The sequence below is a fragment of the Lonchura striata genome, chromosome 14 (assembly GCF_050655825.1).
Source record: "Lonchura striata isolate lonStrDom1 chromosome 14, ASM5065582v1, whole genome shotgun sequence".
NCBI classification, from domain to species: Eukaryota; Metazoa; Chordata; class Aves; order Passeriformes; family Estrildidae; genus Lonchura; species Lonchura striata.
Window position 1 is genome coordinate 11,546,618 of NC_140716.1, and position 19,042 is coordinate 11,565,659.

The 19,042-nt window shown below is 44.5% G+C and overlaps 4 protein-coding genes across 13 annotated transcripts in view; 2 read left to right on the forward strand and 2 right to left on the reverse strand.

The window, feature by feature from the left end:
• Positions 1-3,809, forward strand: part of CARHSP1 (calcium regulated heat stable protein 1) — a 38,786-nt gene extending 34,977 nt beyond the window's left edge. For 4 of the 5 annotated variants that reach the window (XM_085592401.1, XM_021539932.4, XM_085592400.1 and 1 more), the window contains exon 4: positions 2,126-3,809. In XM_085592401.1, the coding sequence (XP_085448527.1) occupies positions 2,126-2,288 (163 nt within the window). In that variant the 3' untranslated portion in view covers positions 2,289-3,809. The remainder of the gene's footprint in view (positions 1-2,125) is intronic. The other variant, XM_085592403.1, reaches the window with a different exon arrangement.
• A 526-nt stretch (positions 3,810-4,335) lies between these two features.
• On the reverse strand, positions 4,336-11,279 carry PMM2 (phosphomannomutase 2). 2 transcript variants are annotated; one of them, XM_085592399.1, is made up of 8 exons: positions 11,256-11,279; positions 10,556-10,667; positions 9,606-9,682; positions 8,938-9,029; positions 8,172-8,271; positions 7,674-7,749; positions 6,434-6,549; positions 4,336-5,461 (listed from the first exon to the last, which is right to left on the reverse strand). In XM_085592399.1, the coding sequence occupies exons 2-8, from the start codon at positions 10,650-10,652 to the stop codon at positions 5,357-5,359; spliced, it is 663 nt and encodes a 220-aa protein (XP_085448525.1). In that variant the 5' UTR covers positions 10,653-10,667; positions 11,256-11,279; the 3' UTR covers positions 4,336-5,356. The 2 variants fall into 2 exon arrangements, with proteins under 2 accessions (XP_085448525.1, XP_021395601.1); XM_021539926.3 differs by lacking the exon at positions 11,256-11,279 and adding an exon at positions 10,855-10,946.
• On the forward strand, positions 11,109-14,057 carry TMEM186 (transmembrane protein 186). The gene is made up of 2 exons (XM_021539930.3): positions 11,109-11,134; positions 11,741-14,057. The coding sequence occupies exons 1-2, from the start codon at positions 11,126-11,128 to the stop codon at positions 12,473-12,475; spliced, it is 744 nt and encodes a 247-aa protein (XP_021395605.2). The 5' UTR covers positions 11,109-11,125; the 3' UTR covers positions 12,476-14,057.
• The window catches only part of ABAT (4-aminobutyrate aminotransferase), a 50,602-nt gene continuing 45,310 nt past the window's right edge, over positions 13,751-19,042 (reverse strand). For all 5 annotated transcript variants that reach the window (XM_021539922.3, XM_085592397.1, XM_085592396.1 and 2 more), the window contains 3 exons: positions 18,323-18,469; positions 17,190-17,301; positions 13,751-15,915 (listed from right to left, as the gene is read on the reverse strand). In XM_021539922.3, the coding sequence (XP_021395597.1) occupies positions 15,794-15,915; positions 17,190-17,301; positions 18,323-18,469 (381 nt within the window). In that variant the 3' untranslated portion in view covers positions 13,751-15,793. The remainder of the gene's footprint in view (positions 15,916-17,189; positions 17,302-18,322; positions 18,470-19,042) is intronic.

The window sequence follows — 19,042 nt, forward strand, 5'->3', positions numbered from 1 at the left end:
TGGGCTGACAGGGTGGCCTGGAGACTTTGGAAGTAAATAAAGGTCACTTGGATCAGCCTGCGTGGGTTGGAAAGGGCTGTCAGGTCTGATGAAGGAGGCTTTATCTTGATTTTTCTGCAAATATTTCTTCTGCCTTCAATTTACTCCCATTTTCCCAGGCACTGCTCTGAAGGGTTCAGCTTAGGACATGCCCTCCTGGGTCTGATTGCCACAGTCAGGGGCAGCTCTGGAGTAGAGGTATTTCCAGGGAAATAAAGTTTGAAGGACTTTATTCCCCCAAACATTTCAAACCCCAGGCCTTGAGAATGCCTTTAACTCCTTGTAGCAGGTTTTAGATTCATATTTAGATACAGGAGCATTTTCAATATCATGCTGATACAATCAGCTAGCAAACAATGACTTTTCTTTTGAATTTCCCATGGGAGAAGTCTTGATTTAGGGGTCATTTTTAGCTTCCCTTGTAGATGCCTGGTTACCCTGTCCTGTCTGGGTCCTGGCTGCTGCTTCACCACAGCCTGGCACAGCTCCCTGAGCTGCCCTTGCAGTGCAGGGGTCAGACAGGAGCCCTCCAAAGGGGAAGGGCTGGGGAGAGGCAGCGCTGTGGGTGGAGCTGGAGAAGTTTTGCAGAACTGTGAGGAGAAGCAAATTCTGATGTGAGGATAGAGCTGGCAGTAGGGGCCAGTGTGTTCACATCCTGTCAGTCCTGCCAGCCTTTCCTGCAATAGAAAAGCCCTGAGATTAATGGGTCACAAAATGAGAGTGGATAAAAAGGGCACTGCTAAAATCTGAGACCCCTGCTATTAACAAAACATGGGGTAAAATTTCTGGGTGGGGTGAGCATGCTCTCTGTGTGCTCTCAGAGAAGGCAAATATAAAATTCAGTGGTGCACTACAAACTTCTGACCTAGACCACTTTTTTTTCTTTCCTGGACACAAGTCTGGACTCCAGTGTAAGAGGAGTTCACAAGCAAGCCTCACCAATAAGGCATCCAGTAGAATTTATCAGTGTTGATCTCTTCCCAAATACAGACACTGCAGAGAACCTTCACTGAGAAATGTAGAGCCTAGGCTGACAGGGCAGAGAAAGCTGAGCATGGGCTGGAGTAAGGTACATGTAAAGAAAGGTGAAGTGGCATCTTGTGCACTGTCAGAGCTCACGACAGTGCAGGAGGGAGGAATCTCTGCCAGCGGCCAGTGGCACGTGCTGGGATTTTTATTACAAAGCTCTGATCTCAAACGCAGTGGGGAGGTGAGGAGGGCTGTTTGCAGTTCTCTGTTTCATCAGCACCTTGTTCTGAACAGAAGGTGAAGCTCTTTTGGCATCTCCCAGTGATTCCAAACATGGGCTCACGTGCAGTAGCAAATGCACAGTGCAGGTCTTGCAGCATCCCCTGGCATCACTCTGGGGGATGCCAGCTGGAGCCTCCTGGAAGTCTCCCTGAGTGTTGGGTGAGTGTTTCTGCAGGCTAACACATCAGGATAGCAGAACTCTCTTTTCTCACACCAAGTAATTTGAAATATTTGATGTCATATCTCACTTGGGCTCTTTTTTTCTTTTTTCCACAAACTGTGTTATGGTGGAGCATTCTTAAGGTAAAAATCTTGTCATTACATGGTACAATTATTTTTTAGAAAAAATGAAAAAAAAACCCAACTTAAACTTCAAAAGCTTATGTGAGAAGTGGGGAAAAACCAACCAAAAAGAGATCAATTTTAGTGTAAAAACCATATCCCCAAAGTAAGTGGCAGCCAGTGGCAGCCCTGCCCTCTAGTGCTGTTGCAAGTGAGGTGCTGGTGCACAGCTCTCAGTCCAAGCCTGGGCTCACCTGAGTATTCTTCAAGGCAGATTAGCATGGGGATTTTTGTGGGTTTTATTTGGTTTTATTTTTAACTTCTTGTGGTTGGTTGATTTTTTTTAGGGCGAGGCCGGTGTTTATAGTGTTTTCATAGGATTTCACTGCAAGACAACCAAAATCAGCCTCAGACTTTGACAGATGACAGGCTCTATAAAATCCCTGAAGAACTTTGAGCATCTAAGATAACGATTATGATAAAAAATTCAGTGAGCTGCAAAAGTGAGCGAGTGTTGATGTGATTCATGACTGACTGGAGCTTCCCTCCACAGCATCGAAGGCGAGTACGTTCCCGTGGCAGGCGACGAGGTCACCTACAAGATGTGCACCATCCCTCCCAAGAACGAGAAGCTGCAGGCAGTGGAGGTGGTGATCACTCACCTGGCCCCTGGCACCAAGCACGAGACGTGGTCAGGCCATGTCATCAGCTCCTGAGGTGTCCCTGGAGCGTGGCTGCTGCCGGCGTGGGCTCTGCTCAACTGGCTGCAGGACCTGGCTGAAGAATATTGTGTGTGAGGAAATACTGCATTGTCAATAAAGCAGAAGAAGGCCAAAATTACCATTTTTTACAGCTGGCCTGATTAAAAAAAAAAAAAAGGCAATTCAAATGCTAATGAAAAAATATCTAGCGTAATGTGTTTACAAGAAATGTATTTAAAGAGAACTAGTTTGTGTGCTTGGTGGAGGATGGGAGGTTTGGGTTTTCTTTTGTCTTGTGAACTGATTCCAGGAAATGCCCAGGGGAAGGGGGGAGAGGTTTCAAGGAGAGCCCTTCTAGTGCAGAGGGTCCAGCACAACTCGGAGCCCTGGGTGCTGGGTGAGCCCTGTGCTCCCCTGGGCTGCTCTTCCAGGGCTGCAGTACTTTACTGCTGATAACAGTGCCTGAATGCCTTGGCCTGACAGACAGAGGTGTTCATTGCTGATTTGTTTTCCTCATGGAAGGAAGTTCACAAACAGAGCAGCTGCCACAGGGTGGAAAATCTCCATCAGGTGGTTATGCCCATCAGGTGCACCACTGCAAATGGTGTGGCTGCAGTGTGGAAACTGTGTTGTACTGGTGAAGCTGGGGTTTGTGAATTTACTTAGGTGCCTTGATGGTTGATTAGCAACAGATTTTATAGGCCAGTATTTAAAAAAAAAAATCCATCCCAAATTTAAATTTTCTTCAAGGTAAAGTGGTAGAAAACTGTAGAGTAGTGGATACTTCATGGCCTCTGAGTGTGTCTGAATTTTGACAGGGCTGAAGATTTGCCTTCTAGACTGCATACAGCTGAGTGCCATGGTGAGCTGGGGGCGGGCAGGACACCTGCACTGCTGCACAGCAGGTGTGTGCTGCCCAGTGCCCGTGTGTGAAACACCGTGTGAGCTCCTCTGCAGGCTCAGCTGTCTTGGTGAAGTAAATTCTGCTTCTGTCTCCCTGGCAAACTCGCTTGGTAGGATGTGATAGGGCCGCCCTTCCCCAGACTCTTTGTGTAGTTGTAGTGCTACTAAATTGGTTTTGTTCCTATTTGCTTTCCACTTTTTTTTTTTTTTTTTCAAATGAAGCATTTTTCTCTGTTACTTTCCTAACAGTGGATTTTTATTGACTTTGCAAATAAAAAAAATAAAAAGAGGCACAAGTCTTGTTAGTTGTATAAAACAGTGTAGCTTCAGTTGTGTATTTGGAGCTTCACCAAGAGGTGCTCGCTGTCAGGATGTGGCCTGAGCCTTTCACAGCAGCTGATCTGTCCCCAGGTGTGATGTGGGGACAGCACAGGGGTGGGGGTCAGGACTGCTGTGCTGGCTTGCTTTCCCTTACCTGTGCCTGTTACACCATGGTGTACTGGGGGTTTGGGCTTGGTTTTGTTTTTTATGGCCCATAAAGCCTTGGTTGTGGTGGGTTTATCACTGTGCAAGCTTGTTGGAATATCATCTCCTGCTTTCTTTACAATAAATGCAACAATTTCAGTGCTTTAATGTGTTTCCAGTCTGCTCCCTGGGTAGCTGATGCTGAAGAAGTTCAGCTTTAAAGAAGGGGAGAATGCAGGTGCCTGCACATGCATCCCTGTGTGGCAACTAAAGTTTATTTAAGGAAATGTTTTCACAGCCACTAAATGCAGAACAATTAAGAAATAACAAGGCCAGCACATGTCAGAAGAGGCTCCCAAGACAGAGCAGCCAGAAATGTGTTTGGGGCTGAAAACGATGAATGCAGCAGCTCTTAAACTGTCCTACATTCCTACACGAGGGATGGTCCTGCTCTAAGTCAGCTCCCATTAAAACAGGAGTTAGCCAGGGAAGACATGTGCTAGAAGATAAAAACATTTTGATGCATGAGGTGCATTGCAGCTCCCCCTCTGTTTTTGTCAGATCTTTTGGGCATTTTGGGTGGTACACAAAGATTCTATTCCCTGCTTTTCTACTGTGCAAGTATCCCACTAATCTGGAAGTGGAAAGATTCAAATAACTAATTTCTTTGTACAGACAGGCAGCATGCAACAGGTCTGCTTCAAGTATTTTATTTACCAAAATGACAAATCAAAACAGTATTTTTTCATGATAAAATCAGATTTTATTGTCCTTTACTAAGTCAAACCGTTTATATTCAAGATTACTTTCCTAATGCCAGATGAGAAAAGTAATACTAATAGTTACACAGACTGTCAGGCATTGACTTGAATTTTAACAGAAACATAATTTAAGTCATTTTTGTAGTATGAAAAATCTCACCTACTATTAATGCCATAACCAGGAATCTCTGAAAATGATCAGAAAGTGACAGAAATATATTTTACTAATATGCTGAAGTTATTTTCATTAATTTTTACAAGTGATTTTTGTAGATTTGGTCTGCACAGAGTGTAGGTACTATGACCTGACTTGTGCCTTTGACCACATTCCTCCTGAGGAGGGAACTTTGGCACCAGCTGGTCCAGCATTCCAAGGACTTCTGGTTCAGTGCCATCTTCCCAACCCCAGGAAGAGAATAAAACCATTCCCTTTTACTCATCTTCCAGTTTTAGACAAGAAACTGTCTTATAATTAATGTTAATTAATACAGCACATGGTAAGTATTAAAAAAAAACCCCAAAACAACTGCATCTTTTAAAAAGCTGCCTCAACATAAAAATATTAGGGATTAAACCTTTCAGGCCAATTTTGAGACTATGAATCAACTAGAGGCAAATTATGTCCCCCTTTCCCTCCCTAAATTGTAATTAATTAGTTAAGGAAGTTTATTGGTATCTTAAAAATCAACCCAAAATATAACCCAACCCAAACCCCACAACCAAACAAAAAAAAACAATTTATGTGACTGGAAACAGAAAGGATGGTGCTAAATGAGCTCTGCTGTGTTCCCCCTGGCAGCAAGGGGTCTTCAGTTAAAACATTTCCCTTTAGTAATTACTGACCTGCAAAGCACCTGCTATTCATGACCAATTACAAAAAACCAATACAGAATGATGGTATTTCAAGTGATTTTGCTGTTTTAACTGTCTTGTAAGTTGAACTCTGGAAGTCTTTTATTTAAAAAATAGCTCTTCACAGATTCTTTTGGTATCCTGTGGGGATGTGACACTGTGGCCTTCTGTTCTGGAGTCTGTGAAAATTTCATAGTCATTCCCTCCCTGGAAGCAGAACATGATTTAATGTTATTTAACATAAAGCATAGTCAAAAAAAGGGACACATGAAAGGAAACAGGGGAAAATTGACTTTTTCCAAGGGAATGCAGTGATTAGACTCAGTGAACAACAGCATGCCCCTGTATGAGCACAGATCCCCAAAATCCATCCATAGCTTCATTCCTAAACTTCTGTTTGCCACACTCCTTCCATGGGGGTCAGCATCAGCTCTCAGTACTTCAACTCTCTGGAAATGCTGCACTGCCACTTAGAGGGTCTAAAATGAACTGTCTGTACGCTCTGTGTCAGAGGGACAGGTGATTACTTTTGCAGCTGATGTCAGGGGAAAAAAACTTTAATTTCAACCTTTTAAAATTTGTAACTGTGAGTTCTTATCAAATCAAGCCTTTTCTTATAAAACTTAGCCTGACACTGTCCTTTGGCCATATTCAGACAGCTTTCATTTCAAGCAAGTCCTTGTGCTTGCCAGTGCCCTCACAAGCTCTTGTCAGGTCTCTGTTCAGGATTTTTAAAAGCCTATGAATTGTCCTGCAGAGCTCTGCCCCATGATGAGGGACAAGGGGCTCTGTTCAGTTCCCCAGGGTGGAGAAAGACAGAGTAGTGAGCAAGGCACAGTGTTAAATAAGATAGGAAAGAAATATGTTTAATAAACACCAGCCAACAAAAATCAATTTACACTGACCAGGCAGGACAATCAGTTTCACACAGTCATGTCACCTAGGTGTTTAACAGAATTACAGAAGTTCAGTTTTAAAACAACCTCTGCTAAGGCAAGAACCCTGTGTTCAGTTCAGGAAACAAGGAAAACTTCCCTTCTGCAGCCAGGTAAACATGGACACATGTTTATGCCCTGGCTTCAGCTCTTTTCAGGATTAAGGTTATAAGGTTAGAATCTGCACTCCTTGAAGTTTAATTACAGCAGCTCTCAAATTACTGTATCAAACTAATGTACTCACTGGCATGGTCTTGTCTCCAAAGAAATAAATAGTCTTGTATCCATCCTTGGCAACAATTCCTAAGCAGTACCTTTTATCCCAGCCATCTGGGAACACATCGATGCTTATCTGTCCTCCTAGGAGAGAGAGGAACCAAGACTTGTTTCATTTTAAAAATGTATTTCTGAAGGGAGAGGAAGTGAAAAAAAACCTAAACTGGGTAAGATTTTAGGAAGAGGAAGCTTTGCAGAAGACACAGAAATGCTGTGAGACACTGGAGTAAAGTCCTGCAAGTACAGAAAATGTTTTATAGGGTATCAGTTATTAGAGCTGTGATTCTGAGATTATTGATTATTTATCCATTCAACAAAGTCTGAGCATGTTCCCAAATACTCACTGCTATCCAAAAGAACCTTTTAAAATAATTACAGTTAACCTCTTTACTTTTAGAAAGAAAGGACATATGAACACAGCCACTGATATATTTACAGCCATAAAATTGTAGGCAAAAGACTTCCTAAGGCTTTCAGAGTAGGAAAGGGAAGAAATCAGCCCTTTCAGCACACCCTGACAGGACAACAGCTGTTCCAGTTCTGAGCCCTTGGCCATCACCAATACCCAAGAGCATGACTCCCAGCTGGAGCAGGTGTCCAAAAGGTATTTACAACATAAAGGAGAGCTGCACTGCAGTTCACTTTTGCCTTAGTGCTTCAGCACTAATGCCAACCATTATTTGCAATTCTGAAAAATAATCAAAGGCAGGAGTGTGGTAATATATTAGAAGAGACGGTGAAAAAGCAAAATGCATAAAAAATTAATTCCCCCTTATTGTATTTTTTTTTTTCCTTAAGCTTGCACTTGCTTTTGGATTCTTTCTTTTCTCCCACACAATGCAGGTATAGCTGAAGAACCAAGGGCAACTGGAACAGCACTGAGGGAGTGGTTCTGATCAAAACTGATTCACAGAAACCACTCTGACTAATCCAATGCATCTAATATCCTCCAAAATGAGCAGAATCAGTCACACAACTGACATTAAAGGACAATGAACTGATGACAAGAAATGAAGTTCTCTTTGTTGATGGATTTCAATTAAAATGTCCCAATAAAAACCTGAGAGGAAAAAGAGGCTCAGTCTTGCAACCACCCCCAGAGAGACCTGTCAGACAAATGAGATGGGATGTCACAGCCATAAGAGAATATGACTTAAATGAAATTTAAATTGATTGATATTTTAAATGACATTCTTTTAAAGTATTACCTATTGAAAATGTGAGGCCTTTGCCTGCAAATTCTCTTTGTAGATCAGCTACAAATTTCTCTCTTATATGCTCCTTCTGTTAAGGAAAAAAGAAAACAAAACCAAACAACAGTTACATGCTGTAACTGTGTTGATTTACCAATGAAAAGATAACCCAAAACCACCTCTAAAAAAGAATGGTTTTATTGATTTGAATGGACCCAGGCTGGTTACACTATAGAGGAGAAAGTATGGTTTTACCTAGGACAGGGTTTTCTAGAAACCCCATGAAGCAGGATGTTCAGTACCCTGGATATTGGATTAAAAACATGAGCCAAACCCACCCTTCTGCAAGTAATCCCTGCTATTCCAACAAAAAAACCTCACACTGTCTATTTCCTGAGGTCTGAATGAGGAAATTAGTTACACCATATGGAAAGGATTTAAATTACAAAAAAAAAACTTGCACAAATTATAAAAGTTTTTAAAACTGCCTTCTCCAGGAGAGCTGTAACTCACTTTATCAAGTTCATAGAACTCAAGTCGTTCTTCCTGGCTGCAGCTTCTTCCAATGGGGGACACATTCAACATCCCATTTCGGAACTCGATGAAAGTGCCTCTGCAAGGGAATTGATAACAAGACAGAAAATAGATGAGAAAATTGCTCCAAACACTACATAGCACAATAAATTTCCATTTAATTCTAAAGGCAGTGAGAATCACCTGTCTCACTACTGGTACCTCTGGCACCAGTTAGTCTTTTGGACTTTGAATATGGCAACCTCCTCATCATCCTTACTGGCTTTTAAAAGTCCCATTTGGTTTAACAAGTGTGACTGGAGCATCCCATCAAGCTCAGAGCCTGACAGGCCAGGCTGTCAGTGTGGGTGAAGCTGCAGAACTCACGGCAATGTGGGCAGTGTTCCACCCAGCACATTTCAGTGTCTGCAGCAGCTGCACCTCACACATCACACAGAGCTGGTCTGGCTGCACTTCTCATCTCTGGAAAACACTATGCTGCTGAATTCCAAACATGGCAAGGGAACACTCCTACTTCAAACTGAATCTCCTTCCCTCTAACACAAAAGTGCCAAATTAGTATTTCAAGCCCTGTACTCCAGCTGGGAGCTTGTCTTTGTATGCTTGGACAGAGCTCTGTTTCACACACACAGTGCTGTTTCCCAAGCAGAAATTCCTCTTTTTTTTCTTTTGCTGAGCACCCTGAGCTGAGCTTTATATGCCCTATGGAGAACAGGGTCACGCTGAGATGTCTGTGTGCACATACCTCTTTTTTGGCAGCTTAATCTTTGCAATGTAACTCAGGCAGTAGTTGATGACTTCTTGAAGGATGTCCTCGCCCAGGTGGCCCTGAATGCTCTAACAAAACAAACACCATTCAAACAAGGGTCCAGAATTTGAGATTCTAAAAGCAAGTCACAAGGAAAACACAGACATTGGGTAATCAGGCATGGTTAATACCACAGAAGAACAAACATGCCTTCAAACAGTGACATCAGCTGATGCTCACATGGTACTAACTAAAGGCTCTCATTTTGCTTTTTGTTCACTTTATAACACCAAACTGTCCTTTAATATGATCCTACTTGAACCTGCTTCAGAAGAAAACTGTGCCACGGGCAGCAGCCCTGAACAAAAAGCTGCATTTAATGTCTGTTACAGCCAAGAATGAAGAAAAGGAGCTTGTTCCTGCAGTAAACTGGAACCACTGGTCAAGGCAGCAAATTTAGCCAGGATCTCTTTTAAATGTTTACTCTCCATTACTTATGTTAAACATTACATGCCAAATGAATGATCCATTAACAGGACTAACATATGAAAGCAACAGCGATTTTAGTCTTTGAAAGGGTGATTACAGAGGACTACACTGTACAAATAAATCAAAATCTTGTTTAGAAAATTTCTTTTTCTCACTATTGGAAATTTCACACTTACCTGCTTGCTCAGGAATTTCCCATCTTTGTATGCTACAAGGCCATTTTCTGAGAACACATAGTCATATTTTTCAATCACTGCAAACAAGCAAAAAGACAGTAACTCATAATTTCCCCTCAATGCTTAATGCAGAATTGTCTTAAATGTTAAATTGGTTAAAATACAGCAAACATTAGCTCCTAAAGCATGAAAAGTTTCAGCAGCATAGCATCAAGCACAAGATTAATGCTAGTCCCATTCCTCACTATGATCAGCACACACCTCAGATCACGTGAAGTCATTTGTTTGACTTACCTTTGGTTTTACTTAGAGGCATATGACTCTTTACATTAAGTGTAAAGGAATGCCCAAACACGTGGTACATGGCCTGGCTAGAGAGCAAGTCAGATACTGCCCTTTAGGTTTGTTTCCTCAGGGTCACTAATCTTCAGCAAATGTCTGGGAGTTGCGAGTCTCAGCACTACACAAGATGATGATGATATGGTTGACTGGAGACCACTTGGGAGGCAAACGAACTCGGCTGTCTGGGCACTACAGGAGTTATCAGTGGCATCAATTGAGTAAAGAGCATTAAGAATAAAGGACTAAGCTAAGGCAAGAGTGCATCGCTGCATCAGAACCCCGCACTGAACAAAAGCAGGTCCTGAGGGAAGTGCTGACAGCGGACAGCCACGCGTGTATGTCACACACAGGACTCCACTGTACACACAGTGTGAAAATGCCCTCCCAAGGCTGCCAGCGAGGCAGGATTTCACCATCAGCAACAATCCCTTAATTTGATCTACAGACAGCGGTGCAAGCAGGCTGCGATTCCCAAGGGCCGGTTCGCAGCTCCCCACAGCCTGGGTGCACCACAGCAGCACCAGGAGCCAGCTAAGAGCGAGGGAAGAGGGGATGAGGAGCTTCAACCTCCAGCTGCCCTTCACCGCGGCCCGGAGCGCGGCCCTCACCGTCCTCGCCCAGCTGCTCGCGGATCTTGGCCAGGTCCGAGCCGCCCACCACTCCCACCTTCGCCTTCTGCCGCAGCCGCTGCAGGAACGCCGCCATCTCCGCCGAGATTTTCTGCGGTCCAAAACAGAGCGGTCAGCCGTGCCGGAGCCCAGCGCCTCCATCCCGCCACGCCGGCCCACACGCGCTGTGTCCGCGGCGTTCCGAGAGCCAAGCGCGGACACGCCGGGCCCCGCGGAGTGCCGCGGAGTGCCGCGGAGTGCCGCCCGCCCCCCGGGCTCGCAGCGCGGGCCGCACTCGCCTGCCGCGGCGGTGTCAGGGTGCCGTCCACGTCGAACAGGCAGAGCGCGGCGGGCGGCGGCGCCATGGCTGCGCGGGGCCGCGCCTCCCGGCGGGGCCGCGCCTCCCGGCGGGGCCGCGCCTCCCGGCGGGGCCGCGCCTCCCGGCGGGGCCGCGCCTCCCGGCGGGGCCGCGCCTCCCGCCGGGGCCGCGCCTCCCGGCGGGGCCGCGCCTCCCGCCGGGGCCGCGCCTCCCGCCGGGGCCGCGCCTCCCGGCGGGCCGCGCGCGGGGCCATGGCGGCGGTGAGGGCCCGGGCTGCCGGGCGGGCTGGTCCTCCTTCTTCTCCTTCCTTCTCCTCCTTCCCCCTTCTCCTCCTTCCCCCTTCTCCTCCTTCCCCCCTTCCCCCCTTCCCCGTCTCCTTGCCTTTCGCCTTCTCCGTCCCGCTCGGTGACGGCTCCTCGCCCGCGTGCTGCGGCGCGGCGGGGGCAGCGCGGAGCTTCCCCTCCTGCCTTTGCTCTGCAGTCCTGCGCCTTCCCAGCGTCTGCTCCCGCTCTCCTGCACCGTGCTTAGTTCATTTTTCTTTCCTGTTCTCCTAAATCTGCGGTTTAAGGGGTTATTTAGCGAGTGGGCGGTTTCAGCAGCTTTCCCTGGGCTGTTGCTCAGACAGCGAGAGGCAGGGGCTGTGCCAGGCTCGCTCGCTGATAGCAGCTGTGTTAGCGAGGATTTCCCTCGGTCTGCAGGGAGGGATGCGGGCACAAAACCAGTTTCCTGTCAGAGCTCTGGTTTAAGGTCACAGTGACCCGGGGGTTTGCTTTACTGGCTTTAGGCGCCCGAGTGACCAGCTCTGAGCTCTCAATTGGGCTTTAAAGAGCACTCAAACGATGACCTGTGGGCATCTTACCTTACAGGCTTGGCTCTGCACTAGGACTAAAGCCTGCACGGCAGCAGCTTTTGGGAGATCTCTACAGAAGGAGCTCTGGACAAGGTCGTGGAGAAGGGAAGCTGCTCGCCGACCCTGGATTTTTGGTTCGTGGGAGTGTTTGCAGTCACAAACCCAGCGAGTTGATGGTGTCAGTAATTATCTCAGGAGACCGCGGGAGCCGCCTGTGTGTCTGTCCCACTCAGCCCCTGCTGCAGTGCTCCAGCAGAAGGCTGTGGATGGGCGGACAGAAGAGTTCAAACTGGTCTACAGGTTCCCAGGGATAAAATACTGCAGGGTCCTGTCAAGACTGAAGCTGCTGCAGACTGCCACCTCCATGGTCATGCTGCCTCCCATCTGCTACCTCTACCTGCAGGGCCAGGTGTCTCAGAATATCCTCCTCTATACAACTGGCATCGCTGTCTTTGCTGGGGCAATGTTGTATGGTATGAGCTACTTTTTCAGAAGAATTATTGGATTCATCTACTTAAGTGAAAGTGGACAAACTGTCAGAGTGGCCCACTTGACATTTTGGGGAAGACGTAATGATATTTACTGTCCCATAGAGACAGTAGTGACTTTGGATGAAGTTGGAGATAGCAAGGACGAGCTACTTCACCAGTTCAAACGGTATAACAGTACAGATACTTTGTATTTTACAATTAAGTATGGCCAGATTGTAGACAGACAGAAATTTACTCAAATATTTGGAGAATTTGTGTGACACAGCACCTCATTTCCACTGACTGTCCATGTTCATTGTGCTTATTGTTTCATGAGGTTTAAGTAGTTTACCAACCTACACATCCCTGTCCTTTTCCTGTGCAAAGCCTGCTGTAAGTACACCCAGTGTAGAAAGTCACAGTGGTAAGGCACAGTCCACTGGATTAAAGGTCTTGCAGCTTGTATATGGTGTGAGGAGTGTCTGTTCCATGTAGGATTCAGTAATGTCACAGCATTCCAAGCCTGAACTGTCCAAATTACTGGAGTTGACCGTGGCTGTTTCATTCTATTGGCCTCTTTGGTGGTTATGAAGCATGAAAAATCTCTTGAAACGAAATGCAGGAGCTGCCAGAGCATCCTCACTTCAAACTCAGTGTTTCTTTTAGCTAATTTCAGGTTGGCTGGGAAGCCTTTGTAAATTAAAGCTGGTCTGGTACATCCATAGGATGGGTACAGCTGAATGTCAGAGAGGGACATGCTCAGGTGTTAATGCCATTGAGAGAACTGGGAAGGTGTCTGGGCTGTCCTGGCCTCAGGAGGGTCCTCCAGGATGGGAGTGGAACTGGGCAAAACAAGGGTGTGGGCTACAAGAGACAGTGGCAGCTCAGCTGGTAAGTTAAAGGCAGGGATAATATTTCAGGAGCCTCTTACAGAAATTGCCATTCTTCATTGGAATGGGAAAAGCAGCACCTGTCTCCATGAAGGACTGTGATTCCATGGTACTGGTATGACTTCTCCTTTTCCAAAACCTCAGTAGAAATGAGGAATTTAAACCCAAGAAAGAACCAAACATAGCACCTATAACATGTAACACATTTTTTTGAATTGTCAGAAGCAAGATAACTCCTTACACCCCTCTTCTAGTTCTAGCTTAATTTGAAACTGGCAAATAAACTGACTCTCACCAATAGTCTGGAGTGTTCTTTCCTTATTTTTTCTTCATGTGGAGTAAAACCTCTGTTTCTTGGCAGATCAGCAAAGGATCAGTTAAGTAAAATTGCCATTTAAGTGCACAGGGTAACCCTGAATTACTATTTCTAACTTTAACTTTTCCTAATGGGGTTCTGTGAGTTTAAATTTTGGCTGACACTGTCTAGCACAGCAGTATCAGAAGAAATCCAAATGTTCCTCGGTGTAAACACCATGGCAGCAAAATACAGTGGGCTGTACAGGTATACTGCAGTTTTTGGAGGTATATCTTCATCAGAATGTATTTAATATATGCACTAATGGTTCAGTTTAGACATGTAGTGGGTGTAAAAGGAAAAGCCCTGGAGAAGTTCAATTATAAATATTTTATTTAAGAATATTGATTACACATGATTGATGTCATTTGTTATGAATCTGTGTACAGTTACTAGTTACACCATGAAGTGTACTTAAGTATTTGTTTAAACATTTATTTGGCACTGTCTACAGTATGCTGTAAACAATTTTAACTTTATATGCTTCAGCTGTAGTGCTTTCTATGTATTCTCTAACGATTCATCAATATGTTGTACACAATTATACAGTTACTGAGTGTCAGTAAAAATTATAAAAACACCTAGAGTAGTCATAATAAAAGTGAAGATGTGGTAAGACTTCAAATTACTGGACCTTTGCTTCTGTAAAAGTACAAGACTTGCTAGAGACATTCACTAAAACTACTGCACTGATATGTTGAACAAACTAATTCCCAAAATGCTGTCAAATCCAGTTCTTGGTTTGACTTTCCTTTTGCTGATAATACGCTTACGAGGACAGCGATGACAATGAAGTTTTGTTGAACACCAATTTTTACCAGTCCTTCCCCCAGATTTCTACAACCTCTGTTCAAAAACCTGCTCAGGTTCTGCCCATCTGGCACCAGAATTCTGCTTTCTGAGAGGTTTACAGAAATCCCAATGGGTTTAAGCTGGCAGAAGTGACTGTGCTTGAATTTCCCAATACCAGTATTTTAAAATGGGAAAACCATGGTGAACACTTCTCAGAGCAGGTAAGGAACATTTTCACATTTTGGTAGCTGTATTAAACATGTAAATCTTTTAACTTCTCTGTTTCTTATGCACTTAAAAATTGTGGTCAGGTCCTGAAAGGGCAACTGTAAAAGTCCATTGTGGTCCCTGTTTTTTGGTGCACAACAGAAAATTAAACTTAGTAAACAAAATCCAGATGCTCACCAAGAAAAATAAAAAGAAAGGCACCAGATCTAGTTCAAGTCAGCTTTCAGCAAACAGTAAAGAGACATCCAAAACAATTCTCTGAAGAAAAATTAATGAACTGTTGACACATTTTTTGATCCTGTGGCTTTCTAGAAGATCTCTGAAGTATTGATGACTTAGAATATACTATTAGAACAAAAATAGAATTACATTGCATTATAAATGTGCAGTCAGGACTAGGCCTTCACTGCAGTGGCTCTGATATCAGATAATGGCATTTCTGCTTTAGTTTTACAAAATACCTCAAATATTTGTGTAGAAGTTATAATAGATAAATTAATGGCTATTGTGTGTTCTGGGCAAATAGTAAAATAATCTGGAATCATTCTAGACTGCTGGTAGAAGTGGAAGAATGTGCTTTGCATGGTTCTCTAAGCTTTGTCAGATTACATACTTCAGGGTAGAGTTTTCTCTGTACAAGTCTGCTTGTAAGAGAAGTCAAAAGTTTTAAAACCCATCCATGATGAGGACAAAAGGACAAGGGCATCAGTGCCACTTGCAGTGCTGTAGGTGTGGCTGAGGGCACCGGTGCCCCGTGAAGCAGTGAGTGCAGGCTGGGCAGAGCTGCCCTGATGCAGTTGGTGTGGCAGATGCCTGTACTCGAGGGAATAAAGCTGGAAATTATTCTGTAAAATACTGTGCTTGGCAGTGGTGGAAAGCAGAGCTTCCCCTGAAACACTGATTGGATTCCAGCTGCCATTAGAGAACGGCACTCTGCGTGGCAGGCGTGTGGCTCTCAGTGTTTGGCCACACTTGCTGCTTCTGGATGCAAATCTACCAGGGTCACCTGTGGTTAAACAGACTGTGCCAGGTCCTGCTCAGACGGTGCAGAGTCAGGGACATGGCTGTGGGGAGCACTCTGCAGTGACCATGGCCCAGGCCAGAAGAGGGAGGTTCTGGGGATGCACAGTGAGGGACAGCTGCATGTACCTGCTGGTGACCAGTGCCAATGCTCTGCCTGGGGCGCGTGTGCATGGAGCAGCTTGCCTTGGGCAGGACTACAGACAGAACACAAACCTCAGCTTATGACTTTACACTTATCTTGTAAGTAGAGAAGACATGAATTAATGCAAACTAATTTCATAATCAGCTGTTCAGTGCAAGGGAACTGCTTTTTACTTGAAGTTTGCTAAGATGTCACTGAAAATGTTCAGAAAGAGGTGTGCGTGGTGGTCCTTGAAGATCAGCGTGGGACGAAAACGGATGGATCTGTCTCCACAGCCTCCCAGGACAACACCTGAAATGAGAACACAATAGGTCCTCTAGTCATTTCCATCTTTGCCAAATAGCCAGAAAAATTCAGGTCTCTCAATGGGGATACCCTCACTGTGGAGGGCCAACAGCAGCTCCCCAAATCCTGCTAGCCACACCATGGTAGAGCACATTGTGGTGTGAATGGCCTCAAGCTTCACAGCAGCTTAGAAGAACACTTGGGTGCCCTGGAGCTGTTCTATAAAACACTTGAAGTATTGGGACTAATCCTGACAGCAATGGAAACAACCCATCCAGCACAGAGCTCAAACACATCTGAGATTTCAGAGCTGCAGTACTCTCCTGGTGAAGTGTCATGGTGCCACAACAAGAACACAGGTGGTTTCTTTGCATTGGTTTTTAAACTAATTTGGGTTTTTTTTATGACAAAAAAGTTAAAATGTCTCAGTGCCTGCAAACCTCTCCCTGCAAGTGCTTTAACTTTTAACCTAAAATAAATTCTTAGAAGTGTTTGAATGAGAATCCATATTATTAAGCTGATCTTACCCTGCCTCAAAGCAGAACCTTAGTTTCCTATGAAACAAACCACTTGTCTTCTCTCCCTGCTGGCTTAGTTTCTAAGAACAAAAAATGGTGGCTTTTACAGTATAAAAGTTTGGTTTCACCACAGTTTAGATGCACCCTGCCTGCTTCTTTCAAGAGATAGTAGTAACAGCAAAAACAGACAGTAGCAAACACAGGGCCCACAGTCAAAGAGAAGGTTAGGTGTGGAGCCCAAGGTTCTCCTCTGGATACCTGGGCCTGTCTGCAGCTGTTAACAGTTCTGTGGGAAAAGAGGGATGTCACTGTAGATCTGTGCCCATTTTAGACACTTGTATTTAATCATGAGGTATAGAAATATATTTATAAAACTCAGCGTTCTTCTCCCTGTATTTTCCTGAGTGACGTCTACTTTCTTCTAACTTTCCTGTTTCTAAAAGTAAGCCATGTCCATGGGCACCTAAAATCACTGCAGAGGACTCTGAACCTGATGTCACAAAAACTCAGACCCTACACAGATCTCTTCCACTAACCTCAGACCTGCAGAGACTGGTAAATGCACACCACACAACAGACTGCTCTGAGGTTTCTGACAAGTATTTCCAGAAAAGTCTAAATCCAACTTTGTCATTTCACTACTGTCCTCTGATACAGAAATACTCATGCATGATATGAAAAGGAAAATGTGAAGTATTACCTCCACAAGTGAATGCTACTGTTTGTCATGTGAAGCTCATCCACGCACACAAAGTTTCTTACCTTTGTTTCTGGCTATTGTAATTAACTTGTTTCTAGTTGCATCGTTTGGAGTGTCAAACGAACAGAATGTTCCTCTTCCTCTCACTCTGCTGATGAGATGGGGGTAACGAGCCTGCAGAGAGAGGAGAGACAAGCACATGGCAGGTGCTGCAATAGAGGGCACCTGGTGGCAAGGCTGGCTCTGCCAGGAGGAAACCCTGCTGCCTCCTCGCTCCGCTGGAGTGGAGCATGGCTCACATGGCCTCGTGCTCTGCTCAGCCTGCAGAGCTCCACACAAAGCAGGGAGGGAGAGTGAATTGACCCATGAGCTGGGTCAAGTAAAACATTCTTTAGAATGAGCATAACACACCTTATTTACATCTACCATGGACTCCAGGAAAAACCGAGCATAAACCATCTGCACTGGGGCTAGAAAACAGCTCATTCTTACCCTGCACTGAAACCCTTGCCAGTAGTATCTGCATCACTTATTCTCAATCACAGACCTCATATTTGGAAGAGCAATCTTTTGGATAGGACTAGTTGTATTCTGGCCCTCCAAAGTATGAGATTATAGTATTCTGTGCTCTCCTGCCTGCAATGTGTTAAAGGGGTGGCGAGAGCAGAGACTGTGTTTGGGGTTATTCTGTGCAAAATGCCTTTGAGAGGTGAGCACCTGCAAGCCTATCTTTAAATGCCTGTCTGTAGAGCTCCACAGTAGAAGCTGTAAGGAATCTCCCTTAAACAAGGGAGAAAAAAATACAATTTTCTTACTTCAACAGCCTGGCAGAACTGGAACAAAATATGAAAGGACCTTCCTTTGAAAAGAACTTTAGGACAAGGAATACTAATGGCTTATGGTAACAAAGCCTTCTAGCAAAGTAATTTAATTAGCTGCAGTACATATCTTCAGATATTTTGGGGATCACCCTTTATATTGGATTAAGCTACATAAACCTAACATTTTTAAGTCAGTAAAAGAAGGTTTATTTCAATTCCAAATGGGACACAGTTATTCAGGCCTGTTTTGAAGTTACTATAATTGTCTAGACCCCAGCTCTATCTCTTCAGCCCAAGTGTTTAAACTGGATGAGGTCAGATCCTACTTCAGCACCAATTTCTCCTTTTTATCCACAATTCTTCCAGATGTTTACCTGCAGATCCAGCAGCCCAGTCAGTAGTGCTTTCCCAGCATGGGTTGCATTGTTTAGAAGGTCTTCTGTTTTAATAACCTTAATGACTTCAGCAAGCATAAGGTTCTTGGATGGATCTCCAAGCCAGGTGTTAAAAATCCGGTAGGGCTTGGGAAAGAGTGGAAAAAGAGTTGTGGAACATGTTAACAGGCAAATCACTATAAATTAAGAGAAGCAAGGCATCACATTGGCAATGCAAACGTGGATATGAAAAGGGAAGCACTAATCTCACCAACCCCCTTTTTTATGTTGTAAAGCTAAATCCCATTGCTGAGCTGAAACACTGAATTCTTCAGGGTGATTACTTCATGCTTCTCATTTAGTGCACTCTGCCTTGCTACTCTGATGTCTCACAGAAACACAGCTACAGATGACAGGAAATCAGCATCATTTATACAGGCTTTACACTAAGCTTTATGTTCTTCCCCTTAATTTGACCTTTCATTTATTACATCTAAAATGTCATTAGTGCAAAGAAGAAATTTTGCTGACAGAATCTGAAATGCTGACATACAAGCTTTGAAATTCCCGTTGCCCTACAGGAGAAGGTGTCAGTTTGTGGTTGGATTTTGTACTGAAGGTTTATTCCATTAGGCTTAACCCAGTTCTCCTCTCCCCCACACCAGCTTTATGACCTTGGTGACTGACAACAACTGGAATAAAAGTGAAGATGTGATGACA